Source organism: Trichomycterus rosablanca, chromosome 8, assembly GCF_030014385.1.
Source record: "Trichomycterus rosablanca isolate fTriRos1 chromosome 8, fTriRos1.hap1, whole genome shotgun sequence".
Lineage (NCBI taxonomy): Eukaryota > Metazoa > Chordata > Actinopteri > Siluriformes > Trichomycteridae > Trichomycterus > Trichomycterus rosablanca.
Window position 1 is genome coordinate 5,050,133 of NC_085995.1, and position 26,769 is coordinate 5,076,901.

General features: G+C 37.8%; 1 protein-coding gene across 1 annotated transcript; it reads left to right on the forward strand.

Annotated features, from left to right (window-relative positions):
* The first annotated feature begins 20 nt into the window (after positions 1–20).
* Positions 21–19,957, forward strand: vegfba (vascular endothelial growth factor Ba). Its single transcript, XM_063000395.1, has 8 exons — positions 21–679; positions 5,625–5,667; positions 7,750–7,946; positions 10,017–10,090; positions 12,364–12,396; positions 14,104–14,187; positions 15,374–15,568; positions 15,663–19,957. Exons 1-8 carry the CDS (start codon positions 596–598, stop codon positions 15,682–15,684), a joined length of 732 nt encoding a protein of 243 aa, XP_062856465.1. The 5' UTR covers positions 21–595; the 3' UTR covers positions 15,685–19,957.
* Positions 19,958–26,769: the final 6,812 nt, after the last annotated feature.

Here is a 26,769-nt window from a genome sequence, read left to right on the forward strand (position 1 = left end):
AAGACGCGTGTAGCCGATGAGGCATTGGGGTTGTTTCATTGCCCTGAATGATCCAACCAATCTGGATGTTTTATTTTATCCTGTATTCTCTCGTGTCTTGTGCTTGTAGCCCTTCAGTAATAGAGTCTGATCAATCTAGTGGCCCGCTATTTGAGGATTTTCTTTGCTTTGGGTTTGCGCTGGCCAGTAATTAGGATCTATGGGATTATAACGGCACACCAACCAGTATACAGAGTGGCTGATTTTGGATTTACGACCCTGGACATAATTCTACCAAAGAACCGAAAAAAGATCGTTCTATTTTAGGGCTCAATAAATCTGCACTCAGCCAGACGAGCTCCTCAATCCGGATTTGAAACTTCTTTGCGCAGACTTGTCCGTGTTCACATGAAGCCATCAATGGCATTCGCAATGATCGCCCCGTTTTTTGACACGCACAGTACATTATCATGGTCTGGACTTTATGGAATACTTTCAGCACACCTAAAAATTGCAAATCGAGAGAATTAACAGGAGTCCAAGAGGTGAGGACCAGTGCCAGTCCAGGTATATCATTTCCAGAACTATTTTGGACTTGGCTTAAAGATCAGCAACAATGGGCACCACGCTGCAAGTTATTCTCGGCATGTTGCAGTTCGTCTTGCTTGCCAGAATGCCAACACACTGTGCCAGGACACCGGTAAGAACACGAGTACGAAAATAGTTATTTAAAAAATGGAAATGTTATGTTGAAGTTTGTGTACTAAAAACACAGTATGACATCATAAGATACAAGTCCACGCGCTTCTGATTGGGTTCCAGGATTCACCTGACATCAAAGGAAGCTTAATCGTTTCATTTTTTGTCTTAATTGCGTTTCAGTTTTACTGCTCAGGTTAATGCTCAACACTTTCAGGCCATTTACTAGCCTGGTATGTTTGGATAACCCTCCGGTCATTGGCGTTTGCCATCTCAAAGGTTGTGCATTTTAAAGAAGAGAGCCTCACCAAGCATTACAGTGCATGTGTGCGGACTAATATATGACCCGACAGAAATAGCACAATCATTTCCCACAGCTCGTCTTTACTGTACAGACCCGAGTTTGCACTAGTTTTGTGCGTGGTAGGTGCGCGCTGAGTGGGTGAAATTGGAGCTGAAAGGTTGTGAGTGCTTTTTCCTGCATGCTTGTGAGCTAGTCCTGCTTAACTAGAACAGACGCTGGGATTCTGAGTACTCTGTCGTGCTACGTGAAATGGGTGCTGTGCTTCATGGCAGCACCTACAGGACTGCAGAATATTTTAGCAGTCATTATTTCCCAGCCTTCATTTTAATAGGGGCAACCGGTGACTAATGTGGCGTTGCTCTTTGGACAGCTGTTACGTAGTCAGTGCAACGCTGATTGTTCTTAATAACGCAGTCCGGGATTTTGAACCCCAATCTTTCTGCATCTGTAGCTTATGGTCGTCTTCCATAGAGTTTTATTTTAACTCGTTTGCTGTGTTGAGAAAAAAACTAAAAATATAAGTCTAGGAATTAGAGCTGTAGTTAAAGCCTAGTCTATCAAGTCAAAATTGTGACCAAGTCTTAACTAGAATTTAACTGGAAACTGTCAAACTGTTTGGCAGAAATGCATATGGTTATAGATAGATAGATAGATAGATAGATAGATAGATAGATGGATGGATGGATGGATGGATGGATGGATGGATGGATGGATGGATGGACGGACGGACGGACAGATAGAGACGGACGGACAGACAGACAGACAGACAGAAATAGACAGACGGACAGACAGACAGACAGACAGACAGATAGATAGATAGATAGATAGATAGATAGATAGATAGATAGATAGATAGATAGTTAGATAGATATAGACAGACAGACAGATAGATAGATATAGACAGACAGATAGATAGATAGATAGATATAGACAGACGGACAGATAGATAGACGGACAGACAGACAGACAGACAGACAGATAGATAGATAGATAGATAGATAGATAGATAGATAGATAGATAGATAGATATAGACAGACAGACAGATAGACAGATAGATAGATAGAGAGAGACAGGCAGACAGATGGACAGATAGACAGACAGACATACAGAACTTTGTTAAGCCAGAGGGAAATTGTTTGGGAAATTGGGAAAGAAGAAGAAGAAGGTAAATAAATAGGGGATCTTCTGCTTTTCTTGGGATGTGTGTTGTCCCAGTAGCTGTACTGCTAAATCATTTCTTAACAGTATGATGATTATAATTATTAATTAAAATTATTATTATTATTTGCATGTACTTTTGTCTCTGCGTGGGTTTCTAGAAGTTAGATTGGCTGTACTTATTTGCCCCTAAGATTGTGCAAGTGATTGTGTAATTGTGTTGCCCTCTAATTAGGGCTGTCAAACGATTAAAAATTTTAATCGCGATTAATCTCAGAATTTCATATAGTTAATCGCGATTAATCGCATTAAATAAAATCTGTGTAAATGTTATAGAAAACAAGGTTTTTTAAGTGAAATGTGAAAAGTGGACGTTTCTACACGAAGTGAGTGTGTTTTGACCCTTTTGGGGCTTCCATAGTTCATGGACTAGCGTGCTTGACTCCGGTATTCAGTGCCGTAACAGATTAAGTTAATGAAGTGTTTTGCTCCCGACAACTTGTGAATATACCGTGTATTTATTTCTTTATTATGCAAGTGCATCCCTACGACGCTCAGTTATATTATTTTAACAAACCGCAAATGAACAACGGTGGCAAGTCCGACATTAAAACGTTGGTTCTACCAGTCAAGTCTCAACATGAACTAGAATTTGCGTTAACGGCACTATTTTTTTTAATCGCGTTAAATTGAGATTGCGTTAATGCGTTATTATCGCGTTAACTTCGACAGCCCTACCTCTAATACATTGGTGCACTCCTCAGTCCTGGGTTTATTCCCACCGTGTGCACAGTGTTTCGGGTGGTGCCAGACCCACCACAATCCTGACCAGGATGAAGCGGTTACTTTTGTTTTTGGTAACCAGACAGTGGTTTTATGTCATTTTTATTTGTATTAAATGAATATATTAATAAAGCACCGGTTTGACTTGAATAAAATGAAAATAGTATTTGAGAAGAACAATGATTTAGACAGAGGCAAGTTTGGGTAAAACACAAAAAAGTCCAAGACAAATCCAGGACAACATATCTCGAGTCAGGGCTTGTACTACAGCCCGACCGGAAAGCTACTTCTAATAGAAAGCTACGGGCAGTATTAGGGATAGGGGTTATTGTATCTCAGTATAACAGTAATTAGAAGTATAAGGATCTGGACCACCAATGTTCTACCAGTTGACACAAGCAGACTATTATCATGCCAACAATCTTGTTTGTCAGTCACTAAAATCCCTTTGTTGCACCAGCTAATGTGGCACTGATCTTTGGACAGTTATAATGTAGTGAAGTGTTAGGTCATATTAAAAAACATTAAAGCATTTTTCTATCTATCACTTCACTGGCATACGAGTGATTACCACCCTTGACACATTTTGTTACTATGAGTAGAATGGAAAGCCTGATATGTGAAAAGCCATCAACTGTAAATGATTCAGTTCCACCTTTGACTCATCAGTCCACATAATACTATCCTAAAGGTGTTAAGGGTTATTGAGACCAAAGGGAGATCCATCAATGGTACAATCATTGATAAATAGATATTTGTCATCATGTTTGCGTAGACGCCATAACGTTTGCCAAAAATATATTCAACAGACGATCCAACAGACGAGCTACTGTAGCTCAAACTGCTGAAGAAGTTAATGCTGGTTCTGATAGAAAGGTATCAGAGTACACAATGCATTGCAGTTGCAGGGCAAAAGGGGGACCAACACAATATTAGAAACGTGGTCATAATGTTATGCCTGATCGGTGTAGATCTACTTTGTTTTTTGTGTGTTGGTAAATTTGTATTATAAAAAATGCTGATGTCTCAGTATAAGCTAGCGCATGCTTTATTTTAAAAACTGAACATACTGCCTGGACAAACATCTGGATAAATGGCAGATGGCATGGTTATATTTTAATTTTAATACTTCACAAATGTTTTGAAATGTAAATTTATTGTATTATATGGCCTAGTAGGAAAAGGAGTCAGTGTAAACACTGTTGTGACCCTTTAACTTATAGACATTTTAGCTACCCCCCACCCCCCCCTCCATTTCCTCTCTTTCTCATTCTCTGTTCACTTTCTCTTATTCACTCCCTCTCCTACTCCCCCTCCTCTCCCCCAGTTTCTCCTTTTCCTCTTACTTACTTCCACTGGCTGCTTATCTGAAGGAGTCATTCGGTATCACCAGGTGGGAAGCGAATGTCATCCACCATCCCTGCTCTATTTTTAATGTAGCCGTTCTCCTTAGCTCAACAGAAAATTGTGCACCTGCTGGGAAATAAACTGGGAAAGTAGTGCAGAAAGAGTGCTTAGTGTTCCAAGGTCTTTTATGAGCACGTCTGCCTGTCTGTGTGAGGGAGGGCAGACGGGCTGCGGCTGAAGGCGCTCAAAAGAGAGCTGCAGGCCTTTAGAGGATGTGCTGGGTATCAAAGAGTGTTAGAAAGACGACTGACATTGCCAAACTGCAAGAGCTGGCAGCAGTGACTTGATCATTATACGTGTGTGTGTGTGTGGGTGGGTGGAAGTGAGGGGCATTTGCAGCCATTCAGCCAATTCTATGCCTGGCAGCTGTATTTCACAATGAGTCAGAATGAGAAATTCACTGATATTCCTCGTGTTGTAACACTGATATTGCAATACCTTGCAATTCAACACTTTCAGTGTTGTTTATTTAACGCATCTATATTTATTCTGTTATTACTGTACATGGAACTGAGTTTTAGGCTGTGTTTCTTGATTCAGTGCTTTATGTGCAGAGATGTGAATGTACTCAGACAAGAATGAGTCAGCATGTACTTAACAAGACCAAAACTTTGTTCATATCCTCAAAATATCCCCCAACTGAAGGCAAACACACACATTGCTTTTTGTGTTTATGCAGGAATTTGTATGTGTATGGTAGTACAAAGTCTGCTCTCATCTAACTGTGACCTTGTACCAGTTTGAGTCCAACAGTACAGGGGACATGTTTAAATGAATAGGGGGGTACTTCCTGTTTCTATCTTCATGCACATCAATACATCAGTGGGATTAGTTTCACACATTCAACTGATTTAAATAAATGTTATATCAGAATTGTGGGGATACTATTGCAATACTAATGTAATCTTTCTTATTTTATCAGGTCATATTACCACAATTTCTGCATCAAAAATGATTTTGCTGTATTTATATTTAAATAAGAACACTGATGTGTTAGACATGAGCTGGTGTAGGTCAGAATTGTTTATTGTTACGTTTAGTTTCAGCTATGGTTAATTACCACTACTGAAGTGTGTTAAACAATTTAGTTCAGGTTTTTTTTAGTTCAGGATGTTTATCTGTCAATCTAACTGTTAACTTACAGTGAATTTGGAGGCTCTACAATATCACTGCTTCCATATTTGGGTCATGTGTTATATTGGAATTAAGATTTCTCTTACTGTTTTTGTGTCTGAACTCAGTGAACTTATGTTATGTCTGACTGTATCTTTGTATCTGTGTCTTTTCTCACAGCGAGCACACTGGCAGCCCACAGAGAGCCACAAATCAGAACAAGGTACTCATAAACACACCATTCAGGAAATCATAAGCCTCAAAAAGTTGTCATTAATGTACAGTTACAGTCAAAAGTTTAATGTAAACTATATGGCCGTATATAGTATAATGTATTTGGACACCTGACCATGAGCTTGTTGGACATCCCATTTCAAAAATAAATAGAGTGACCTATGTGATCTTTTCAGCTATAACAACAGTCAATGCTTCTCACAAGTCTTTGAAGTAAAGAGTAAAAGTAAAATAATTTGTTCCCATTTAGTCAAATGATTCCCCCGCCCCCATATTCAGAAATGCTTTAAATGCCCCCACTATACTGATATACTGAATTATAAATAAACATTTTCCACTCACTAGCTTTATGTGTTGTTAGGATCTGTCAGTGTTCCCATCAGTTGTCATGTTTTTAAATTTAGGACCACTGTAGATCTGGTATCATTTATGGCTACGGCCTTGTTATTTTATAAGTTTATAGTGGTATGATCAAATCTGTTGTGTTGGAAATATATGTGAAGAAATGTCGATTAATAATTTGATGATGTTTTATAACCTCATTTAATTTAACAAAGGGGCAGTTGTAGCCTAGCGGTTAAGGTACTTGACTAGTAATCAGAAGGTCACCAGTCCTTAACCCTCAATTGCTTAGACAACATACTGTCACAGTACTGTGAGTCGCTTTGGATAAAAAGCGTCTTCTAAATGCCGAAAATGTAATGGTCTGTAAATTTTTCATTAGCAATGTCATTTTCATTAGCAATTCTAAATTACTACAGCTGATGAATTAGATCTAACAGTTAGACTCATAAGACTAGTGGGTGCAAACTGACGAAATGGAAGATTTATCATTAAAATGGTTAAAAAGTAAATTTACTGAGGTTTAAGCTTAAGTACAAACAAAAGTGCATTTCTGTCTCAACCTTACCTGTCATTAAGTACGCACAAACGCTAAACTCTTTTATCAGCCAGTTATTTATCAGTCTGATTAGTCAGGATCAGTCTGTGCTTTGTATGCCCATCAGTGAGAAAAGTAAATGTTTACCCCTGCTAGGGCTTGTTAGCACCTTAGCAGTGCTAAGTGTACACTGCAGGTAAAAATGGCCCAAACTGGATCTTTTCCCTCCTATATGACAAAAAAAAATACACAATTCTATTTAATACTTCAAATATATTCTGTTTTCAGAAACAGGGAGAACCAGGGAGAAAATAAGTACACTCCTCTTACTTCCACAATTATTAAAAGATTAATTAGCAGCTTGGCATTACTAACCCAATCTTAGTTTATCAGCAAGAACTGTATCTACCTCCATACAAGCAGAACGTTTGGAGGCTTGGTGTTCTTGAGCACTCAAGTGTGTGTCTACATCATGCCTAGAAGAACTAAAATCAGTTGTGACCTCATAGAAGCAATTGTTGCCACACATTAATCTAGGCAATCTAATCTAATCTCCAAAACTTCACTTTACTGCCAGTGCTTTAATGAGAATGGTGCTCTATCCAAAAATTTTAAGCTAACAGAGTCCTGATCAGAAAGTATCTATCCACTGTTAAAACTCTAAAGGAAGATTAACACACATTGTGGCAATTAAATTTGATTTAATTATTAATTATTAATTAATTTGATTTAATTAACTCACACTACTATGTCATTACCACACTGGAGTCATGGCAGGTGTGTGAATGGTTGTACCATACAGGTAAACCTAATTAAGTGCTTGGTGAGTGTATATTACACAAATCATATATGCATAAAAGCACTTGGGAGGTGCAGCGATTCAGTTTAGAATATTACCAGTGCTATCGGACAGCCAGGCATCTACACAGACATAATTGTTTGTATCTGAGGGGGTATGGCCAAAGCCCTGCGATTGCTGCCCTGTCCAGGGTATCCCTGCTTTGCACCCAGTGTAACAGGACCTGCCACACCCTGACCAGGATAAAGCATTTAAGAAAAGGGAAAAAATAAAAGTTTAAATAAGGTAAAATGAAAAATAAAAGCATAAAATAAAGCAGGGAGTAAATCTAAATAAAGCATCAAACTTTGCACTGTGTGTTTCATTTTTAAAATGTTCTCTTTTTCTGCCAGTGGTTCGATGGCTGGATGTGTATCAGAAGAGTGCTTGCCAGCCCAGGGAAACGCTGGTGGAGGTGTGGCGGGAGTATCCGTGGGAGACACATCACCTCTTCCTGCCATCATGTGTGTCATTAAAGCGATGTGGGGGCTGCTGTGGCGATGAGGCTCTTGAATGCGTGCCCTCACATACAGAAACGCTCACAATGGAGGTACACCACACACACAAATGAGCTTTTCCAGATAATTAACTCACACCAACACAAGATACACAGCCTTCCCCTAGTAAAAAAATGCTTTGCTACTGAAAAACGAAAGGAGGACAGTTGCATTATTGTAGATAAAGGACATTGTCTTTCACCCAGACACTCACCAAGAGCCAATATGAGAAGAACTAGTGTGTTTCAAGCCTGATTTCTGCTAACCTCTTTCATTTCTACAGATTTAAAAATGCATATGTGTTTGTGTGTGTGTGCTGAGATCAGGCTCACTACATTATAAGTTTGGAGGGGGAGTCATGCAACGGTTTTTAGTGTCTAGTCAGGAATGGCAGGAGTTTACTGTGACAAAGGCCAAATCCTCTCTATTGTGTCACAAATCGGTGATGCTAAACAGGATTTTAGCATGTAGAAGGAGTGCCAGAATAAGACTGTTAACACATCTTTATTTAAAGAGCACATTTGAATTGACGGAATTATTCATTAATTTATTAATTCATTCATTCGTTTTACCACTGCTTTATTCTAGTCAGGGTTGCTGTGGTTCTGATTCATTAGCTGAAAGGCGGGAAACACCCCAAACAAGTCACACAAGTCGTCAGTCACACAAACAATCACATTCACACTCACGCACACTAATACTTATGGCAATTTTCAGTATCTTCACTTGGTCTGACTTCATGTCTTTGGACTGTGGGAGAAAACCAGAGCACCCAGAGAAAACCCACACAGACACAGGGAGAACATGCAAATGCCACACAAAGGACCCTGGCCAGGACCGAAACCCAGGTCCTTTTTGCTGTGAGGTTACAGCACCAGCCACTGAACCAGGTGCCCCTGGGCTAATCACTACTATTCTCTAAATCCATGAAAGTAAATATGCCATTAAAACATGAACATTTGAAAGTTAATGGACCAGAAACATCACAAAGCCCAACAGCTGATTGTCTTTGTTATCCATCACATAGAAAGGTGGATATGAAAGCTGGGATGTCATTAATTTCTTCAGCTGTTTTTTTTGTTTTGTTTCTTTGTTCTCCAAACATTTACAAAGTTGAGGATTTTTAAACTGATTTGACTAAAAAAAGCACATCATCTATCACTCTGCCATACTAGCACTACCATGTTTGTTTATCGGTGTATATACACAGAGATGTTTGAAATTTTTTCTTCCTGGATGAACTCACTGAGCCCTTGGAGAATTTTTAGCAGGCTGGTCACTACTGTTTGAAATTTCCTCCATTTGGAACGAAAGGCTCTCACAGTGCTTCCGTTGTAGCCCTAGACATGGCTTTTTTACTAATAAGGAAATTACCATTTCATTAGAATGATAAGAGTGTTAATTAACTTAAAAGTAAAAGCGTGTTTTGTTTACAGATTCTAACTTATTTAGGTATCTATTAAAAACAGAGGCAATCAGAAAAGTTTTTTTACGTAATTGTTAATGTTAAACTATGGCATGTAGTTGCCAGATCTCAACTTCTTTGAACTTCTGTTAAAGGATCAACTTGTTGGATAGGATGTTCTATCGATCTAGTACAGTTCTAGTGATGTGGTGCATTGTTCTGATAGTTGTGAAGGCCAAACACAACAACCCCCCTTTATTCATGATCTATCTGCTATACTACATATACATTGATGGTGGCACAGTAATGTGTCAGGTAGTTTTAGTGCTTTAAAACTTCAGTGTTCCCAGTTTGCAAAATTTTTTATGCAGAAATCTGAAAACACACAGAGAAAGATTATACACACACCAACAATACACAAAGTATTGATAAAATCGCACAAGCTGTCCCCACACGAAGAGATCTCACTCAAAATGCTTAAAACAAAAGTGTTTAAAAAGAGACACGTACGCTCACAGCATGTAGCATTCATACATATTAACATGAAGTCCCTTGTGCAATGGACATGGCTTGATGGAACTCCGGTCACGTACTATTTAGCTCGATCGATGAATAAAAGATGAAGTCATTACTATGCGGTGCTTTGTGTGAATGAGAGTTAGGATATGTTTGTGTATCAGTGTTGATTTTTGACCAGTATGTTTTCTAACCTTCACAGCTTATGAAAACTTCATACATGAAGCATGAACTTGTGCAGTTACCCTTCACAGAACATAGCCAGTGTGAGTGCAGGTGAGCACAGAAATACACAGACACAACCAGCATTAGGGAGTAATGGAATATATGTATTTGGAATACACTTACCAAGTTTACATACACTTGTAAGGGACGATTGATTGATGTCATTAATCAGCACGTTCGACTGTAAAGTTTGACTTGCTAAACACAGCACAAATAAGGCACTGCAACTCCATAATTAACACCTAAAAGTTGGACAAACGTTTGTTGCTGATTACACGGACAGCATGAGCACATGAGCCTCTCTGCCCTTGCTGATTTAAAGCTGGCTGGATTGTGGACAATGTCACCTGTTGCTTCATGTAGCGATGTGGCTATGTAAACTTTTAACTTTTACTGTAGATATTTCAGAATACATTTTTTTAATAATCAAACATATTTTACATGTTTTAAAGTGATCAAATATAATGTGGTTTTTAGCAATTAAAAAATCATAAAAAATAAAAATTACGCTGATTATCAAGCGTGCAGTTTTCAGATTAGGAAGCAGCTTGGCATTCAAAGATTTATTAAAATAGCTTAATGTTACCCAAAACTGTTTTGGTAATTTTGGTAGTCAGTGATGTAACATTTTGTGATAAAATGTTTTATCATAACAGAAGAAACTTAATTGTATATAAGTAGTAAATAAAGTGGCTACTGAGTGAAAGTTTCTAGGAGACAACGGCTGTTCTGCAGGGGTACGGGTGTCAGTGCAATTGTGACAAACTTAGTCTACTAACTTAGTTAAGTAGTATAGATTTATGTATACACTTTATGACCAAAACTATTCGGACGCTTGACCATGAGCTTGTTGGGCACTGATGTAGGTCAAGAAAGCCTCAGTTGATGTTCCAGCAGAGCAAGAATAGAAAAAAATGTTAAAAATAAAATAAACAAATGAAAAAAATGGGGAGATTTTATTAGAATTAAATGAAAATTCACAAGGTAAAAGACTAAATCAGAATATGTAAGTTTAAAATTAGGACAAAACGAGTGAAGGCCTTTATTTTTCAAAATGCAATATCAGACAAATTTAAACTTTTTATGGTGTCTATGTAGGTGTATTTGTGAAATAATTCAAAAAATTTTACTTTTGCATAAATGTATTAAATAAAATTACTATATTTTTGTTCAGCGTGGTTACATGACATATAACTCTGTCACATACATGAAAACCTTCAGTCCGAATAGAGGTCTTTTTGCACATTGCCTAAACAACTTTACCCTCAAAAGCCGAAAAAGCCCCAAAAAGCCTCTTTCACCAAGGCATCCTGCCAAGTTGTCTGTATTGGCTCTTTATCAGGTCATTGTACGATTGAAATCAAAAGCTCTTTCAGAGCTCAGGGTTTAGGATTAGGGTCGGGGTAGTGCTGTGTTAATTTAGATCATTTACATTTGGTCCTCATGCTTTTCTTTCTTTGTAAAATGAGACTGTGGTGTATGTAGAGCTCACAGTGCCATTACTCACACTATTAACTCCTCAGGACTTTACGCATCATGGTGTTCACACAGAAGAAGTACAAATGGATTTACTAGTTCGTATGAAGGTCAATATTATATGTTTGTCATTAAAGGAACACCACCAAGGCTGAAAAAATATCAATTCTAAGTTATTTATAGTACTGAATCCTTTTGAGAGAGTACAACAATCCTGCTTACCTTACAGCAAGTATAGAACTTAGGAACAACTACCATACCATTTTTAGCTTCCTTCTCTTTTAGTCTCAGTGTGTGGGTCCTAAGTCTGTAATGCTTTCTTCCAAGTATACATTGAGCAACTGCAGTTTTTAGTGAGATAGATAGATAGATAGATAGATAGATAGATAGATAGATAGATAGATAGATAGATAGATAGATAGATAGATAGATAGATAGATAGATAGATAGATAGATGTTGGTGCATTTAAATTGTAATGATTTAAATTATGTGGTAATGTCTTGTTACTAGTATTAGATTTATTTTCACAACTACACCCCACTGAATTCTTAATGGGGAATGAATGGGGAGTGGTAGCTGAGTGGTAGCAGTACTAGACTAGTAATCAGAAGGTTGCCAGTTAAAACTTCACCACCAGCATTGGCAACATGGTTTAAACCCCACCACCACTTCCTGCCCACTTTAAATACTTGATACATGTAGTATACAGTGGAATGGTAGTGTCAGAAGTGTAAACAACCATACAGCAACATCAGACTTGAGTAGAAAATCTAAATTGAGTCCTTAATGTTGTCGTGTAAACTGAGCCTTACAGTTTAAAACTTATTTATTTTTCAATATTTTCCAGACTAAAAGCAGATCTTCACACAGAGCCGACCAGGTAAAGTGTGTGTGTGTGTGTGTGTGTGTGTGTGAGTGTATGCGAGAGTGAGAGAAAATGTGGGAGTGTAATAGTACAACATGATATAGCATATTAACCATTTGCTGAACATATACACCCTTTATCTCTGTCTCTGTTTTACTGTGTCTAACACCTTTAACTGAATGGTTTCACTGGCACTGCTACTGCATGTTTAACTAGTGTACAAGAAAAAAGAACTCCACGTCCAGATCAGCACAGTCCATTCCTCGTTTGATCGCATTCCAGATGACATAAAACAAAGTTAGAATAAATTGTGTTAAGTGGGCAATGATAGCAAATTACAATAAATGTAAAGTTTATATTAAATACTTATAGATTGTAAGTGTGAATTTGAACAAATATAAGAGATAGAGCTGATATGTCGAATTAAAAGAATTCAACATGTACGTATGCATTTCACTCAACAAGTGAAGCTATAGTTTTTAAAATTACAGCATAGATCCCTTTACCCATGTTATGTGTTACCCATGTTACCCATGTTTACCCATTAATGTGTTTATAGGCAAAAAAAAGGTGTCCCGAGCATTTGACACAACCTTCACGTTTTAATATGATCTAAATTTGACAATACTATTCAGAGATGCATTTAATTATATTAACAGTGGGTATTGCATTCCTTTTCTGTGTTTTAAAGGTTTTATTGTTAAACAATGAGCTAAAAATGGACATTTTGAATAGGGACACTATTATATATGGATTACCACCATAAAACAAAAAAAGCAGAAAGACATTTAAACAGTTTGGGCAGCACAGTGGATCAGTAATAACATTGGGACTTGGGATAGAACCAAGCTTATCTGTAAAAAGATTTGTGTGTTTTTCCTGTGACTATTTGTCACTTTCAGGTGTGAGTAAATGTAATGTCCTGAAATTGATTGGCTTTCCCCTCTTTGGCCAGTGTTTCCAGGTTTTTTAGGACGCATTAGAGAGATTCAGGCAAATAGCTTTAGATTATTGCACTTTTAACCAAACAACATAAAATGTATTATTTGATAGCTTCAAATGTAAGGTAACTTAAAATGTGTGTTTTCAGCTGGACTTGCTGCTTAATCAATTAAAAAAAAACTGTTTACAAGCTAGAAAATGTAGAAATAATGAAGCTACCAACTCAATGCTGAAAGATACAATTGAACTAACGTCTTTACTACATAAAGATATTCTTCTGAAGGATTTGTTACTAAATGTTGTAGACCTTGTGTTTACTGTTGTCAGACCACTGATGTGTGTATAAACCTGTTCAGATCAGATTCTTGTAAAAAGATGTAGATGTAAATACACTCTATGTTTGTCTGTCTTTAGGAGCTACTTTAGAATTAATTCATAGACTGTTATATAAAACTCTGATGGACTTGTTGAACTTAGAAAGGGGAAGTCAAAGTTTTCTAAATAGCTACTGGTCCTGTGTGTGTGTGTGTCCAGCTGGCCTGTGCCTGCAAAGCTGGATGTGATTCAGAAGTGAATTAGGCCACTGGCCCTTCAAGGGCTCCCATATAAAGGCTAGCAATCACAGGAATTAAGTAAGATAGTCACATGATATCCAAATTCTTAATACTCATTCTAGAGTATCAGCACAATTTCTAGCAATGGCTGTGATCTCATTTAGCACTGGTTTGTGTCTCTGCTGCATGGAACTACACAGAGCTTGTCAATCTCTTTCTTTTAAAGGCAAGACTTGAAGCCAGCAAGAAGAGGGAGAAAAAGAGAGAGGGGAAAACCAAAGCAAAGGAAACATGTCAAGATAAAACCTACGTATGTGTCTCTTTTAACATTATTTAACATTATAGAAAGTGGACACACCTCAGTTATTATCATGGATTTTACAACATTGCTTTCACCCTGCATTTTGGTTTGCTGCCGAGCTTAAAAATAAGTAGATCAATAGTCTATTTTGTTCATGCTGCACTGCACGTACACACATACCATACATTTTTTCACACTTTAACCATTTTATTCTGTTCCATAATAGTTCCCACTTATTCATTTTCTATCTGCATTGAAAGGGCAAGTCAATGGCATTACTTTCAGATTGCCTTTCCCTCCCTGCTATCCATCATTCACTTGTATATCCATTTATATGGATAAAGTCAGTGGCAGGTGTGAAATTGGGATAATTTGTATGCCAAAAGCCCCCTCCTTACCCCACTGGGGCTCCCAGACTTTTTAACCTCTTCCCTTCAGCACAAAAGGGTAAGGAAAGATTGTGACGCACTTACTAATATATGGTGTATAATAAAGGTTAAAGTCTGTAAAACATCAGTTTATAAGTGCTGCTTAGTGTAACAACTTAAAGAACTTAATTAATTCTCATTTTGGCTGCCCTGACCCTCTTTGGACAACATTCAGTATATGGCCAAAAGTATGGGCGAATTTAATCACATTTAATGCTGGCATGTGTATAAAATGTAAGCGTACATGCAAAACAGAAGAATGGGCCGGTGTCTTAGTAAACAATGTGTATCACTTTCCAAAAATACCATAAGTTAATTGGGGTGACGGCAACAGTTGGTGCAGGGCCCAATCCTGCAGAAGCATGGCAATGCCTCTGTTCCCAAAGCAAGGCACACAGGAATATGGTTTGCCCTGTTTGATGTTAAAAGAAGCTAACTGGGTGAAATAACCCCATCTAACAGCTTAAGATGAACTGGAACACTGACTAAAAGCCAGAATTTATCATCCAGTATACACTGTTGATCCAGTCCATGTGGCTGAATGGCATTAGAGGCTGTTATTAAAGGTTAATGAGGCACCAACGCCCATGGGTTTGGAGGTGTTTTGAGACTTTGTTTATTTTCATCATATTTAGGTTTTGTCCTTATAAAAATGGCATTTTAGACAACCAGCTTGTTTGTTTACTTTTGCAAGTATCCCACATTTGGTTCCTATCACATTCGTCAGGCATTGAAAACATGTTTACTCAGTCTTGTTATCTTATTAGGACACCACCCCCAACTACACCTGCCACTCTGGCTCCTGGAGCGAGCATCTGCTCTTCTCCCACCGTCACTATGCAGTGCCCACCATGCCCTGGCCACAGGATGACATCTCAGCCCCCTACATGTGAGTGCAAATGCACTTTAAGGGAGGTGAGCTGCAACAAGAGAGGCAAGAGACTCAACCAGCACAGCTGCAGGTAAATACAAACTTTCAGCTATACTTCACTTCTGAGGTTTATCATTCCTTTGGCATGTCATTATTTTTTACATCTAATTGTGCTTTTATTTCAGATGTGAGTCCATGCGAGTATAACATTGATTGGTCCTTTATTCCTGGTTATGGGATGTCTTTTCCATGGAGTTCTAAAGCAGAGGTCATTTCAAGAGTAGCTGGATTCAGGAACGCTGACCTCTCTCTATATGCATTTAGTGCAGTATTAGATGCATGTATTCAGATCGGTATCTGTGTCTCAGTATTGGTGTGTGTATACCATGCGTCACCAAATTCCCATCAGTAAGCCTCTAAAGCACCTCGCTGCAACTGTGATGTATTTTGATGCTAGTGGAGTCACTGATGGACAGTGTATTCCATTGGACTGGATTGTTGTGTGGACCCATGCTACTGCTACTAGATCCATCATACCACTTCCTACTTGCCACAGGACATTTACCCACTACTGACTAAAACAGTATGCCTCAAAACACTTAAAATGGTGGTAAATGCAAACCATCTGGAATTTAAAGTCTTATCCACATTCATTCAAGACATAAAAGAGGACAGAATTCCTAAAATTACCCAAAATTTAAACCCAAGAAACTTTGGCAGAGAACTCAAACGTCCTGAATTGCATCAGCAGACCAGTCATTAGGACGTTCCCCATCTGTCCCAGCATATGTGCTGTCTGTTAAAACGACTGGTATTGAGATGTGCTGAATAGACTGATGGGCGTCTGTGTGGTCCCGTATTGAATGATACGGATCTGTTTGGCAGGCCTGATTTTTCTCAGCCTCCGTAAGCCTGTCACGTGGCCTCCGGGACTGTATCAATGAGTCTTATTGTGTTTGTTTGATTTGCTTTTTGTCTCAAGCTTTCCTTTGGGAATAAATGAGTCTTTCCCTCAGGCCAGGCAGTGAGGAGAATGTCAATAGTAAAGAGACCTGGCTATTTTCCACTGGTGCTTACAACACATACCCTACAATCTCTTTCACACATACCCGTTGTCGTGCTTTTTCCTGCTTTTCACTCACCTTTACACAGAGCTTTTTTCTTGTTTGTTTCTACCTCTTTATCTGCTTCTAGTGTCATCTCGTTCACACAAACACACACATACATACAGTGCCTTGAAAAAGTATTCATCTCCCAGTTCTATATCAATAATTGCTGGGACTAGTATCTGTTTGACTAGAAACATTAGGAACAGGATATTTTGGCTCTCACAAAAGCTTAAAAAATGAAAGTGTAAATAATTCTGTAAAAACAAACCAAGTCCTCCTAAAATCTTTGTCCAGTACTTTGTTGAGTTACTTTTGGCAGCTCTTATAGCCAGTAGTCATTTTAAGTACATCTTAGTGAATTGTGATACAGCAGTCCCAAGTAAACCAGATTTGTTGGCTTACCAAAAACGTTTGTTTGGATCACTCTAGGACATTTTTTTTTGCATTGTAAACCCTCTAGTGTTGCTTTGGCAGTGAGCATTGACTAGCTGTCATGCTAAAAGACAAATTTTCTTCCTGTTTATTTTCAAGAAGTCATGTTTTCATCCCAGATCTTTCTTTACTTTCTATTATCAGTCCTGAGCACATGATCAGTCCCAGCTGCTGAAAGCATCACCATTACATAAACATGGCTACCACACACACACAATTTGGCTTTTTTTATTCAAATTGATTGTGCGATGCTCAACATAACGCAGCGTCAAGCCAAGCAGCCTCACTCTACAAGAAAACACTAACACAGCCAGCACAAACGAAATTTTGCTGCATATCGTGAAAGGCGCTGAAGGGATTCTTCTGTGCAATTCTTCTGGTACCTTAATTCCCGGACACCTTGATTAATAACAATTGCTTTTCACAATTTAGCACTTGATTTCTGCAACTATAAAAAGAGTACAGAATATGGTTAATCTTTACAAAAGCCACATTATTAAGTGTCTTTCTAGTTTGTTAACTACATTTAGAGAAACAGTCTTACCTAGGCACTGTGGCTTTAGTTTTATATTTTCTTTAATTCTTTACTGTCGGTTAAACATGGCAGAATTTGTCCAGTGCCTTTTATATCTATATGATTTATCCCTAGTCTTGTTTGAATGCTCTTTTGTTTAAATGATGTGTATGAATGCTTCTCACTACTCCTTTTCCTAAATTTTAGTACACTTTTGACAATGCATACCGTTTCATAGATAAACTGGAAAACATCTGAAATGTGCAATCTTAAAGAATTAAATGTACAAATATTTTAAGGCTATGTACGTTTTCAAGGCACTGTTACCAACAGCTACGTCGTTTTGTTTGGGAATACAATGATTTAAATGTTTTATTTTTTGGGGGGTTTGTTTGTCATCATATAATTTTTAGTTGTTATGTACATTTTCTAATGTTATTTGTAGCCTTATGGTCATTTAGAAAAAATTGGTGCCTTTGTTGTTTTCTGTTAATCTGTCTTTAAAAAAATACGCCTGGGTGGCCTGCTGTGGACACATTCTTACACCCAGCATGGGTCTGTATGTGGGTGTGTGTTTGAACAGAGGCACAGAGAGGAGCCGGAGGCAAATCGATAAGAACATCAAATCTCAGCACTGATATTAACTGAAATTATGACATTTTAAAGATTTCATTTATTTAGTTTAAGAATAATTCTGCACTGGCTGTAGGGTATCCAAAATATAATGTATTTATTTTTATATGAGTTGCCTTTTATATCTAGCTTTTTAATGTTACTTTGATATATTTTATGTGATAAGATTATAACTGTAATTGTATCAGAATAATATAATAGTTCAGTATTTAGTTAAAATTCATGCATTGCTTGTAGCGATCTGTGAATGCTCAGGTCCACATGTTATGAAGATATACTGTGTGTTTAGTTGAAGGTTAGAGAGTTTTAAACTATCCATGAGTTTGCTTCAGCCATGTAATTATTATGACAACACCTCATGTAGCATACGACTGAAATCCCTCACCTAACCGTGTTAAATCTTGAGATTTTTGCAATAATATGATGAAGACCTCAAGAGAGATTTTAATTCATTAACGGCAATAATGTAAATAAAAATATCCATGACCTATTGTTTTCTTAAGGCTGTGGTTATGGATGTCAAGTTTCTGTGGACCAGACACTGTAAAGTTCTGCATTTTGTTTGGCTACATGTTGTTTTCCCTTGAGTTTATATCCTACAACTGTTGTAAGAAAAAATTGTAAGCTAAGGATTTCTGCATTATTTACTTATAAAATGTGGTCCAATCTTAATGCAAGGCATAATTAAACACACAGTCTGTTTAAACTAGTAACACCCAGAACAATTTTACTAAACACAATAGTCATTAATGTACTTTCCAGGCTGGTAAAGTATGTAAACCTCAAGGCTAATTTCCTTAGGTGTGGGTTGTAGATATGTTCTATAAAATGTCACACAGAATCTAAATCATCTCTTATAAAGAAATATATGCTCTGATCATCACAACCTGATCTAAACACAATTCTGAAGACACTGTAGAGATGCATAAAGCTAAAAAAGTTATAATTGTTACTTTTCAACATTTTGCAAATATTACACCAACAGCAGTGTGGGTTGCTAAAGAAGGTGAAAAAACTATACTATCGCTAAAACTCTTAGGCTTAAACACATAGGCGATCCAACAACCTTCCAATTCATTTGAGATGACCTGTAAGGAGCTGTTAGTGTCCTTTCTAGCATGGATAGCATTTTTTCCTTTTTCAGAAACAAAAGTTTAATGAAAAGTTCAAATGTTATGAGTGAATAATGCAGACATTGAGGTAAATGCAAAAGGTTTAAATTTTGTTCTCACAATTAAAAGTGATTTATTCCAGACATCATACTTTACCTATTACAGCAATGTACATCATACAGCTATTCCAGTTTCTGTACACTTAATCCAATTTAGTGCTACTTAGTGTAATGATAATACACAAATTTACAAATGATATATACTGTATATGAATGTACCAGTCTGTTCAGTGTTATTCATTATTCTTGCTAATGGTCAAAAGGCTTAGTAATTCAACTGCATTCTGATTGTCATGACACTCTGAAAGTGAGATAACACCACACTAGAAGCCATTGTCTAAGCTACAGTTTATAGTCTGTGTAATCTATATCTGTATAATTGTAAAAAAAAAAAAAATCAATAGTCTTACTGCTGCTACACCATTTGTGCCCTATTCTTCTGTTTGTGGATGAGTAGAAATCACTACGTTTGTGTTACAGTGTGTAATGTAAGGGGCAGAACACTTGTCTTTATTGTGTATGTAAGCTGACACAGATTCACTAGACATCTAGTCAGCAACAGCCATAATGTGATGTTCAGTATAATGTATTATTAAAGTAAAATGTCCTATTTTTGAAAAACTGGTTATTGGTGACTGAAAATGTGCCCCAAATCTCTTACTCATTCTCTCTTTTGTCCTTGTTGGTTAGGTAATGAAAGACAAACACGTTGATAATTATCGTGTACCTTTGGGAGGCACCGGCGGGCGACTGGCATTGGTCTGATGTGTGAAATAATATTATCTTTTTCCCTCCTCTATCCTCACTGCTGCTGAGCCAGTTACTTTTCTCAATAACTGACAGAGACGTGCAGACACTGTGACTCAGCTAATATGGAAGTGCTAACGTCATCTGTCCTCCACCTCACCTAAACAGCAACGCGCCTGCTGAGGATTTAATAGCATTGCATTCTATGCGCCTTTTGGCTGTGATTAGATCACTGCTATTGCAAGAGCTCATCTTTCATTGCCACGGTTTTGTAAAGGTCAGTTTTCATGGTCTGCATGTTATGCCTGGTGTCCCCTGTGTGGTCGCTGCTCACTGGGGAGGATTGTTTTTAATGCAGTCCCAGATATTTGATTCTGGTGACATTATCAAAGCCTGCATCACTTTTATTGGATTATATGTAGTGAAGTAATATGTAAAGTAAGATGTTGCAGTGCTGAATGTTTCATCTTGGGCCAACATTACCACTGCCACATCCGTGATATTTGCACAACAGTATTTGTATCATTAAGTATCATAAGTATCATTAAGTCTTGTGATCTAATAAGATTAAAAGTAAAACTTTTGGCTTGTATTTTGAATTCTAAAATCAAATTTAAAACTTTACCTGCACCTTGTAAGGGACAGGTATGGCAGGCTTAAAGTATCTATGATTTTTGCAAATGTTTCTTAATTAGAACCTACATCTTCGTTTAAAAAAAGCTAATTTACAAATGTAAATTTTCATAAAATAATTGTTAAATGGATCGTAAGATGCTGGGTCAAAAATTTACATACAGCAATGTAGACTATACATCTGGTTGTGTACAGAGCTATGGTATGTAATTTTTATTAGTGGCATTGCCTTAAGTCATTATGCTTGGCCCATAGCTTTTGACTATTAATAGGGCTTGTTTTACCTCACCCATCAGACTGAGCCACAAAAAATACACTGTAAAAGTCCACAGTACAAACAAATGCCTTAAGGCACAAAACTGAGAAGAAAACTCAACTGTAATTCTATTAAATTATCAGATGTAATGCAAGAAATCACCAAAAAGCAGGTCTGCCATGTACAAAAGTTACACAAGTGTCACTATTAACAGTCAATCAAGCCTTATTAACAGAATCATAGGCTTTTGTGCAAAAATAAGCCCCTGCTCTAAAACCAGCAGCATAAAGATTGACTAAGGTGTGTTGCTGATCACATGCACAATAAAAACCTTCTAGAGATTAGAGATTGAAGTCAGATAAAATGATGATCAAGTAACCAAAATGCACACCATATGACCAAAAATATTGCCTCCATTTTTCTGGAAGTGTGGATGTTTTGGGAATTGCTACATTGTATTATCATCTGAACCACCCATGTATTTTCACTAAGTTATGCTGGTTCATTTGTTAAAGTATATTTAAATATATGGTTTTTAATGGGTTAAAATGACCAAACCAGTTCCACGTGTGTTTGTGTGAGTAAGAAGTGTAAACATCTGATGTTCAAGCTGATGCTAGACTACCTCTCTGACAGGCCTGTGTGCCAGGACCAAATTTAGCACACAGCAAAAGATTAGAAAAGGCAGAGCTAGAAAAGAGAGAGACTGGAGAGCCATCCATGAGTCATCTTTCGAGTGGTCGAGAAGATATTCATGCTGCTTTTTTGCAGTCTGCCTCAATGTGTCTTCATCTATAGTAGTCTCTGTGAGACATAAAATATCAAAACGCTTTTCTATATCACTCAACATGCATATAGATATCAAATATTTTCTTAAGCTGAAAAACACACTGGAATTTTGCATTATGCATTATGATCTCTTGTATTATGATCTCTTTTTTCGTTTTCTTTTTCTCCCTAGGGGTTCTCCCTTCCTCTCTCACACTCATCCCTTACATTTCCATCTCAAAGCAAAGTCCTGTTTTTCCATTTCTCCATCCATATCTCTGTGTCTCGTTTGTGCTAGCTCTCCCTGTGGCATAATGATAAAACATCAGTCGTGTTTACACTGTGGCTCTTTGTTGAAGCAGCTGTGTTCAGGGGGATATGGATGGTATCTGGGCAACATGAATGTACGTGCATGTGGTTTTGATGGTATCAGACCGAAATGAAAACAGCAAATCCTTGTATATGTAAGAAAACAAGGCGATCAGAGAAACAATGTGTACGTGAGTTGTATAATGATTGGTTAATCATAATTTGTTCTTGTTCTGAAAAGTTAATAACGCAAATTTTATTCCCATAGTGTGATGGTCTGGCAAAACAGCCTCATGGGTAAGCTTACTGGAGTGAAAAAACAATTTAATATTTACATACAATATATAAAAAAGGAAATTATATACCAAGAAGTTAATCAAATAACAACAAATAAGGAACATTAATCACTGACTCTTCCTCAGTTCTAGAATATACCCTCATGAAGCTCCCAGACTGGTTGTGTTGAATATTTACCTACCCACTGCTGCTGCTCACCCAACCCCCCCCCCCCCCCCCCCCCCCCCCCCCCCCCGTACAATGTGAAACCACATTTAGATTCATTATTGTTTTAATAAATAATACAACCTAGCTATGTAATTCCGTTTTTCTTTCAAACAAATTGCCTAATTACCATTAATAAATAACAAGCATATATTAATTTTGACTTAAATAAAATTACTTTTCATGTCTTAGTGTGTTTAATTATATTTATAATTACTATAAAGTGCATACAATATTCATGAGTCTGTGTACTGTATTTACATTTAATGGCAGAATCAACAATTATTTTCATTAAATGAGACTGCTAAGTGCAGAAGCATGTCTCTTGAAATACCCAACAGCCCACACAAACCTAATGCCAGTATGCACAATCACATGCATCAGCTAGATTGCAATAAAGTACATCACCTTTGTATTCAGGGTATACAAATTTCCTTGAACCATGAATCACCCTGTACAATCTGATAAAAGAATCTGAGTTTGTCAGATGTCAGAATGGTAATAACTTCAATACCCAACAACATTAATGTTCTTGCATTAATTCATTAAAGCACTCCATTAGTCATATGGAAGGAGACCAATTCTGAACACTAATTGTTTTGAAATTAGCTGTTCAACAAACACATCTTATTGTAATCTACAGATCTGCACATACTTTTGTCAGCATAGTGGGTTTTCTATAACTGCTATTTACAACTAAAAATCTAAAATACAAATCTCCAAAATCACAGAGTGGAAAAGATGATGGTGACAAAAAAGCACAACCAACTGAAAAAACAAAGGACAATACAGGTCTAAGCATGTTGCCCCTGGCTGAGTTCCACAACACAAAGCCAATTGTGTCTGTGTGTTTTAGTGATAACATGACTGTTACAAAAAGTGACAGCTATCGCAAAGGCACCGCTACCCCTCGCAACTATCCCAGATCTCTGTCGTATTTTCAGTTACAGTGTATCACAAAAGTGAGTACACCCCTCACATTTCTGCAAATATTTCATTATATCTTTTCATGGGACAACACTATAGACATGAAACTTGGATATAACTTAGAGCAGTCAGTGTACAACTTGTATAGCAGTGTAGATTTACTGTCTTCTGAAAATAACTCAACACACAGCCATTAATGTCTAAATAGCTGGCAACATAAGTGAGTACACCCCACAGTGAACATGTCCAAATTGTGCCCAAATGTGTCGTTGTCCCTCCCTGGTGTCATGTGTCAAGGTCCCAGGTGTAAATGGGGAGCAGGGCTGTTAAATTTGGTGTTTTGGGTACAATTCTCTCATACTGGCCACTGGATATTCAACATGGCACCTCATGGCAAAGAACTCTCTGAGGATGTGAGAAATAGAATTGTTGCTCTCCACAAAGATGGCCTGGGCTATAAGAAGATTGCTAACACCCTGAAACTGAGCTACAGCATGGTGGCCAAGGTCATACAGCGGTTTTCCAGGACAGGTTCCACTCGGAACAGGCTTCGCCAGGGTCGACCAAAGAAGTTGAGTCCACGTGTTCGGCGTCATATACAGAGGTTGGCTTTAAAAAATAGACACATGAGTGGGAGGTCAGCCTGTCAGTGCTCAGACCATACGCCGCACACTGCATCAACTCGATCTGCATGGTCGTCATCCCAGAAGGAAGCTGACGCACAAGAAAGCCCGCAAACAGTTTGCTGAAGACAAGCAGTCCAAGAACATGGATTACTGGAATGCCCTGTGGTCTGACGAGACCAAGATAAACTTGTTTGGCTCAGATGGTGTCCAGCATGTGTGGCGGCGCCCTGGTGAGAAGTACCAAGACAACTGTATCTTGCCTACAGTCAAGCATGGTGGTGGTAGCATCATGGTCTTGGGCTGCATGAGTGTTGCTGGCACTGGGGAGCTGCAGTTCATTGAGGGAAACATGAATTCCAACATGTACTGTGACATTCTGAAACAGAGCATGATCCCCTTCCTTTCGAAAACTGGGCCTCATGGCAGTTTTCCAACAGGATAACGACAACCTCCAAGATGACAACTGCCTTGCTGAGGAAGCTGAAGGTAAAGGTGATGGACTAAACCCAATTGAGCACCTGTGGCGCATCCTCAAGTGGAAGGTGGAGGAGTTCAAGGTGTCTAACATCCACCAGCTCCGTGATGTCATCATGGAGGAGTGGAAGAGGATTCCAGTAGCAACCTGTGCAGCTCTGGTGAATTCCATGCCCAGGAGGGTTAAGGCAGTGCTGGATAATAATGGTGGTCACACAAAATATTGACACTTTGGGCACAATTTGGACATGTTCACTGTGGGGTGTACTCACTTATGTTGCCAGCCATTTAGACATTAATGGCTGTGTGTTGAGTTATTTTCAGAAGACAGTAAATCTACACTGCTATACAAGTTGTACACTGACTACTCTAACTTATATCCAAGTTTTATTTCTATAGTGTTGTCCCATGAAAAGATATAATAAAATATTTGCAGAAATGTGAGGGGTGTACTCACTTTTGTGATACACTGTATGTTCAAGTTTATCTATGTATTCAACTTAGTGAAACAGTTAGTGGAAGCCATTATTTAGCTTTTTTATGTATAATACTTCTAGTGAATATATTTACCTCAAATGTACACAGTGTATTTTGAATTTGTACTTAGATGTATGTAACTAAAAGCATAAATAAATAAAATTAGTATTTAGTCTATATTTTTATCATTTTTACATGTAAAGGTTACACTGAAACATTAATGCTGCAATAAAACCTGCATGTGCACCAGACAAGAGTTTATGTGTCCTTAAGAGTAATGGTAAGAAAGGTTAGGAAGACCTGAAAACATCAAAAACAACAGTAAAAACAATAAATGAATTGCACTGTAACTATCCCCAGCTGCCATATGACCCAGAAAACAACACACCATCAGTAAAGTATAGAGGTGGAAACATCATGCTGGGCCCATTAATCATCTTAATGTTTTGAACAGCCCTGACACATCAAGGCATGGACTTCTGAAGGCATCCTGTGGTATCTGACACCAAGATGTTAGAAGCACATCATAGCTTTTGGCGGTGAACCAGGGTCAGCATGGGTTCTCTGACCGGTCTATGGGTACACAGCCCTGTACACAGCAAGCTGGAATGCACAGTGTGTTCTGACACCTTCTATCATAGCCAGCATATATCAGCAATTTGTGCTACAGTAGCTCTTCTGTGGGATTTGACAGGATGGTCTAACCTTTGCTAACCTGAATGAGCCTTTGAGCCTTCGGTGCCCATAACCCTGTCGCCAGATCACTGGTTCTCTTTCCTTGAATCACTTTTTGTATATACTATCTGCATACAGGAAACAACCCACAATACTTACTTTTTTTGGAAAAGCTCTGACCCAGTCTTCATCACAGTTTGGTTTTTGATGACATCGCTTGCCCATTTTTTTCCTGCTTGTAACACACCAGTTTCAGGAACTTACTCTTCCCTTGTTGCCTAATGTATCTCACCCCTTGACCGGTGCCCCTGTAAACAGATAATCAATGTTATTCACGTCACATTTGAGTGGTTGTAATGTTGTAGTTGCATAGTGTATGAGGCTGCTCTTCTGCAGTTAGAGAAAACATAAATGTAGTGACGTACTGGGACATACGGAAAGGGAATTTTATCTCATCAGTCAAAGATGAATCTTGAGAGTTCAACTAGACAAAACAAAGCACCAAAATAACTTAACATGCTTGTATGGACTAGTCATTTTCCGGACTTAAATCCCACCACATATTTCAGAAGTAATTTAAAATTGGGAGTCAATCAGCCGGAGAGTTGTAACTTTAACAAACTAAGAAAATTGCTACGTTTTTATTATTATTTTGGCCTCTGTACCAAAACATAAAAGCTGTTTCTTTGTACTTTTTATCAGTTCAGAAAATCACAGATTACTGTTTTCATTTCATTTTACAGACTGTCCCCAATTTTCCAGAAATTGGGTTTGTACTTTAAGACTAAAAACAAAAATGGGGATAGGGCTAACAAAAGGTATTCCTACTGTATTCTAACATGTCATGAATACAGGTACAGTACAGTCATGAATACAGGTACAGTACAGATAAAAGATTGTGTTTTTAAACCCACAACCAAAATATAATAAAATGCTAGCTGTCTAGCTAGGCAGACTGCCATGTTTTACAAGCAGCAAGGATATTGTGGTACAGTTAAGCCATCTTGTGGTGAGGGGCATATCTATAATATAGCATGAGA

Excerpts from the sequence above, each read along its gene's own strand:
- vegfba (XM_063000395.1), top strand. The coding sequence starts at position 596 with ATGGGCACCACGCTGCAAGTTATTCTCGGCATGTTGCAGTTCGTCTTG. Across the intron at positions 5,668-7,749 it reads GAGCCACAAATCAGAACAAG|TGGTTCGATGGCTGGATGTG; the intron begins GTACTCATAAAC and ends TTTTTCTGCCAG. Across the intron at positions 12,397-14,103 it reads CTTCACACAGAGCCGACCAG|GCAAGACTTGAAGCCAGCAA; the intron begins GTAAAGTGTGTG and ends TTTCTTTTAAAG.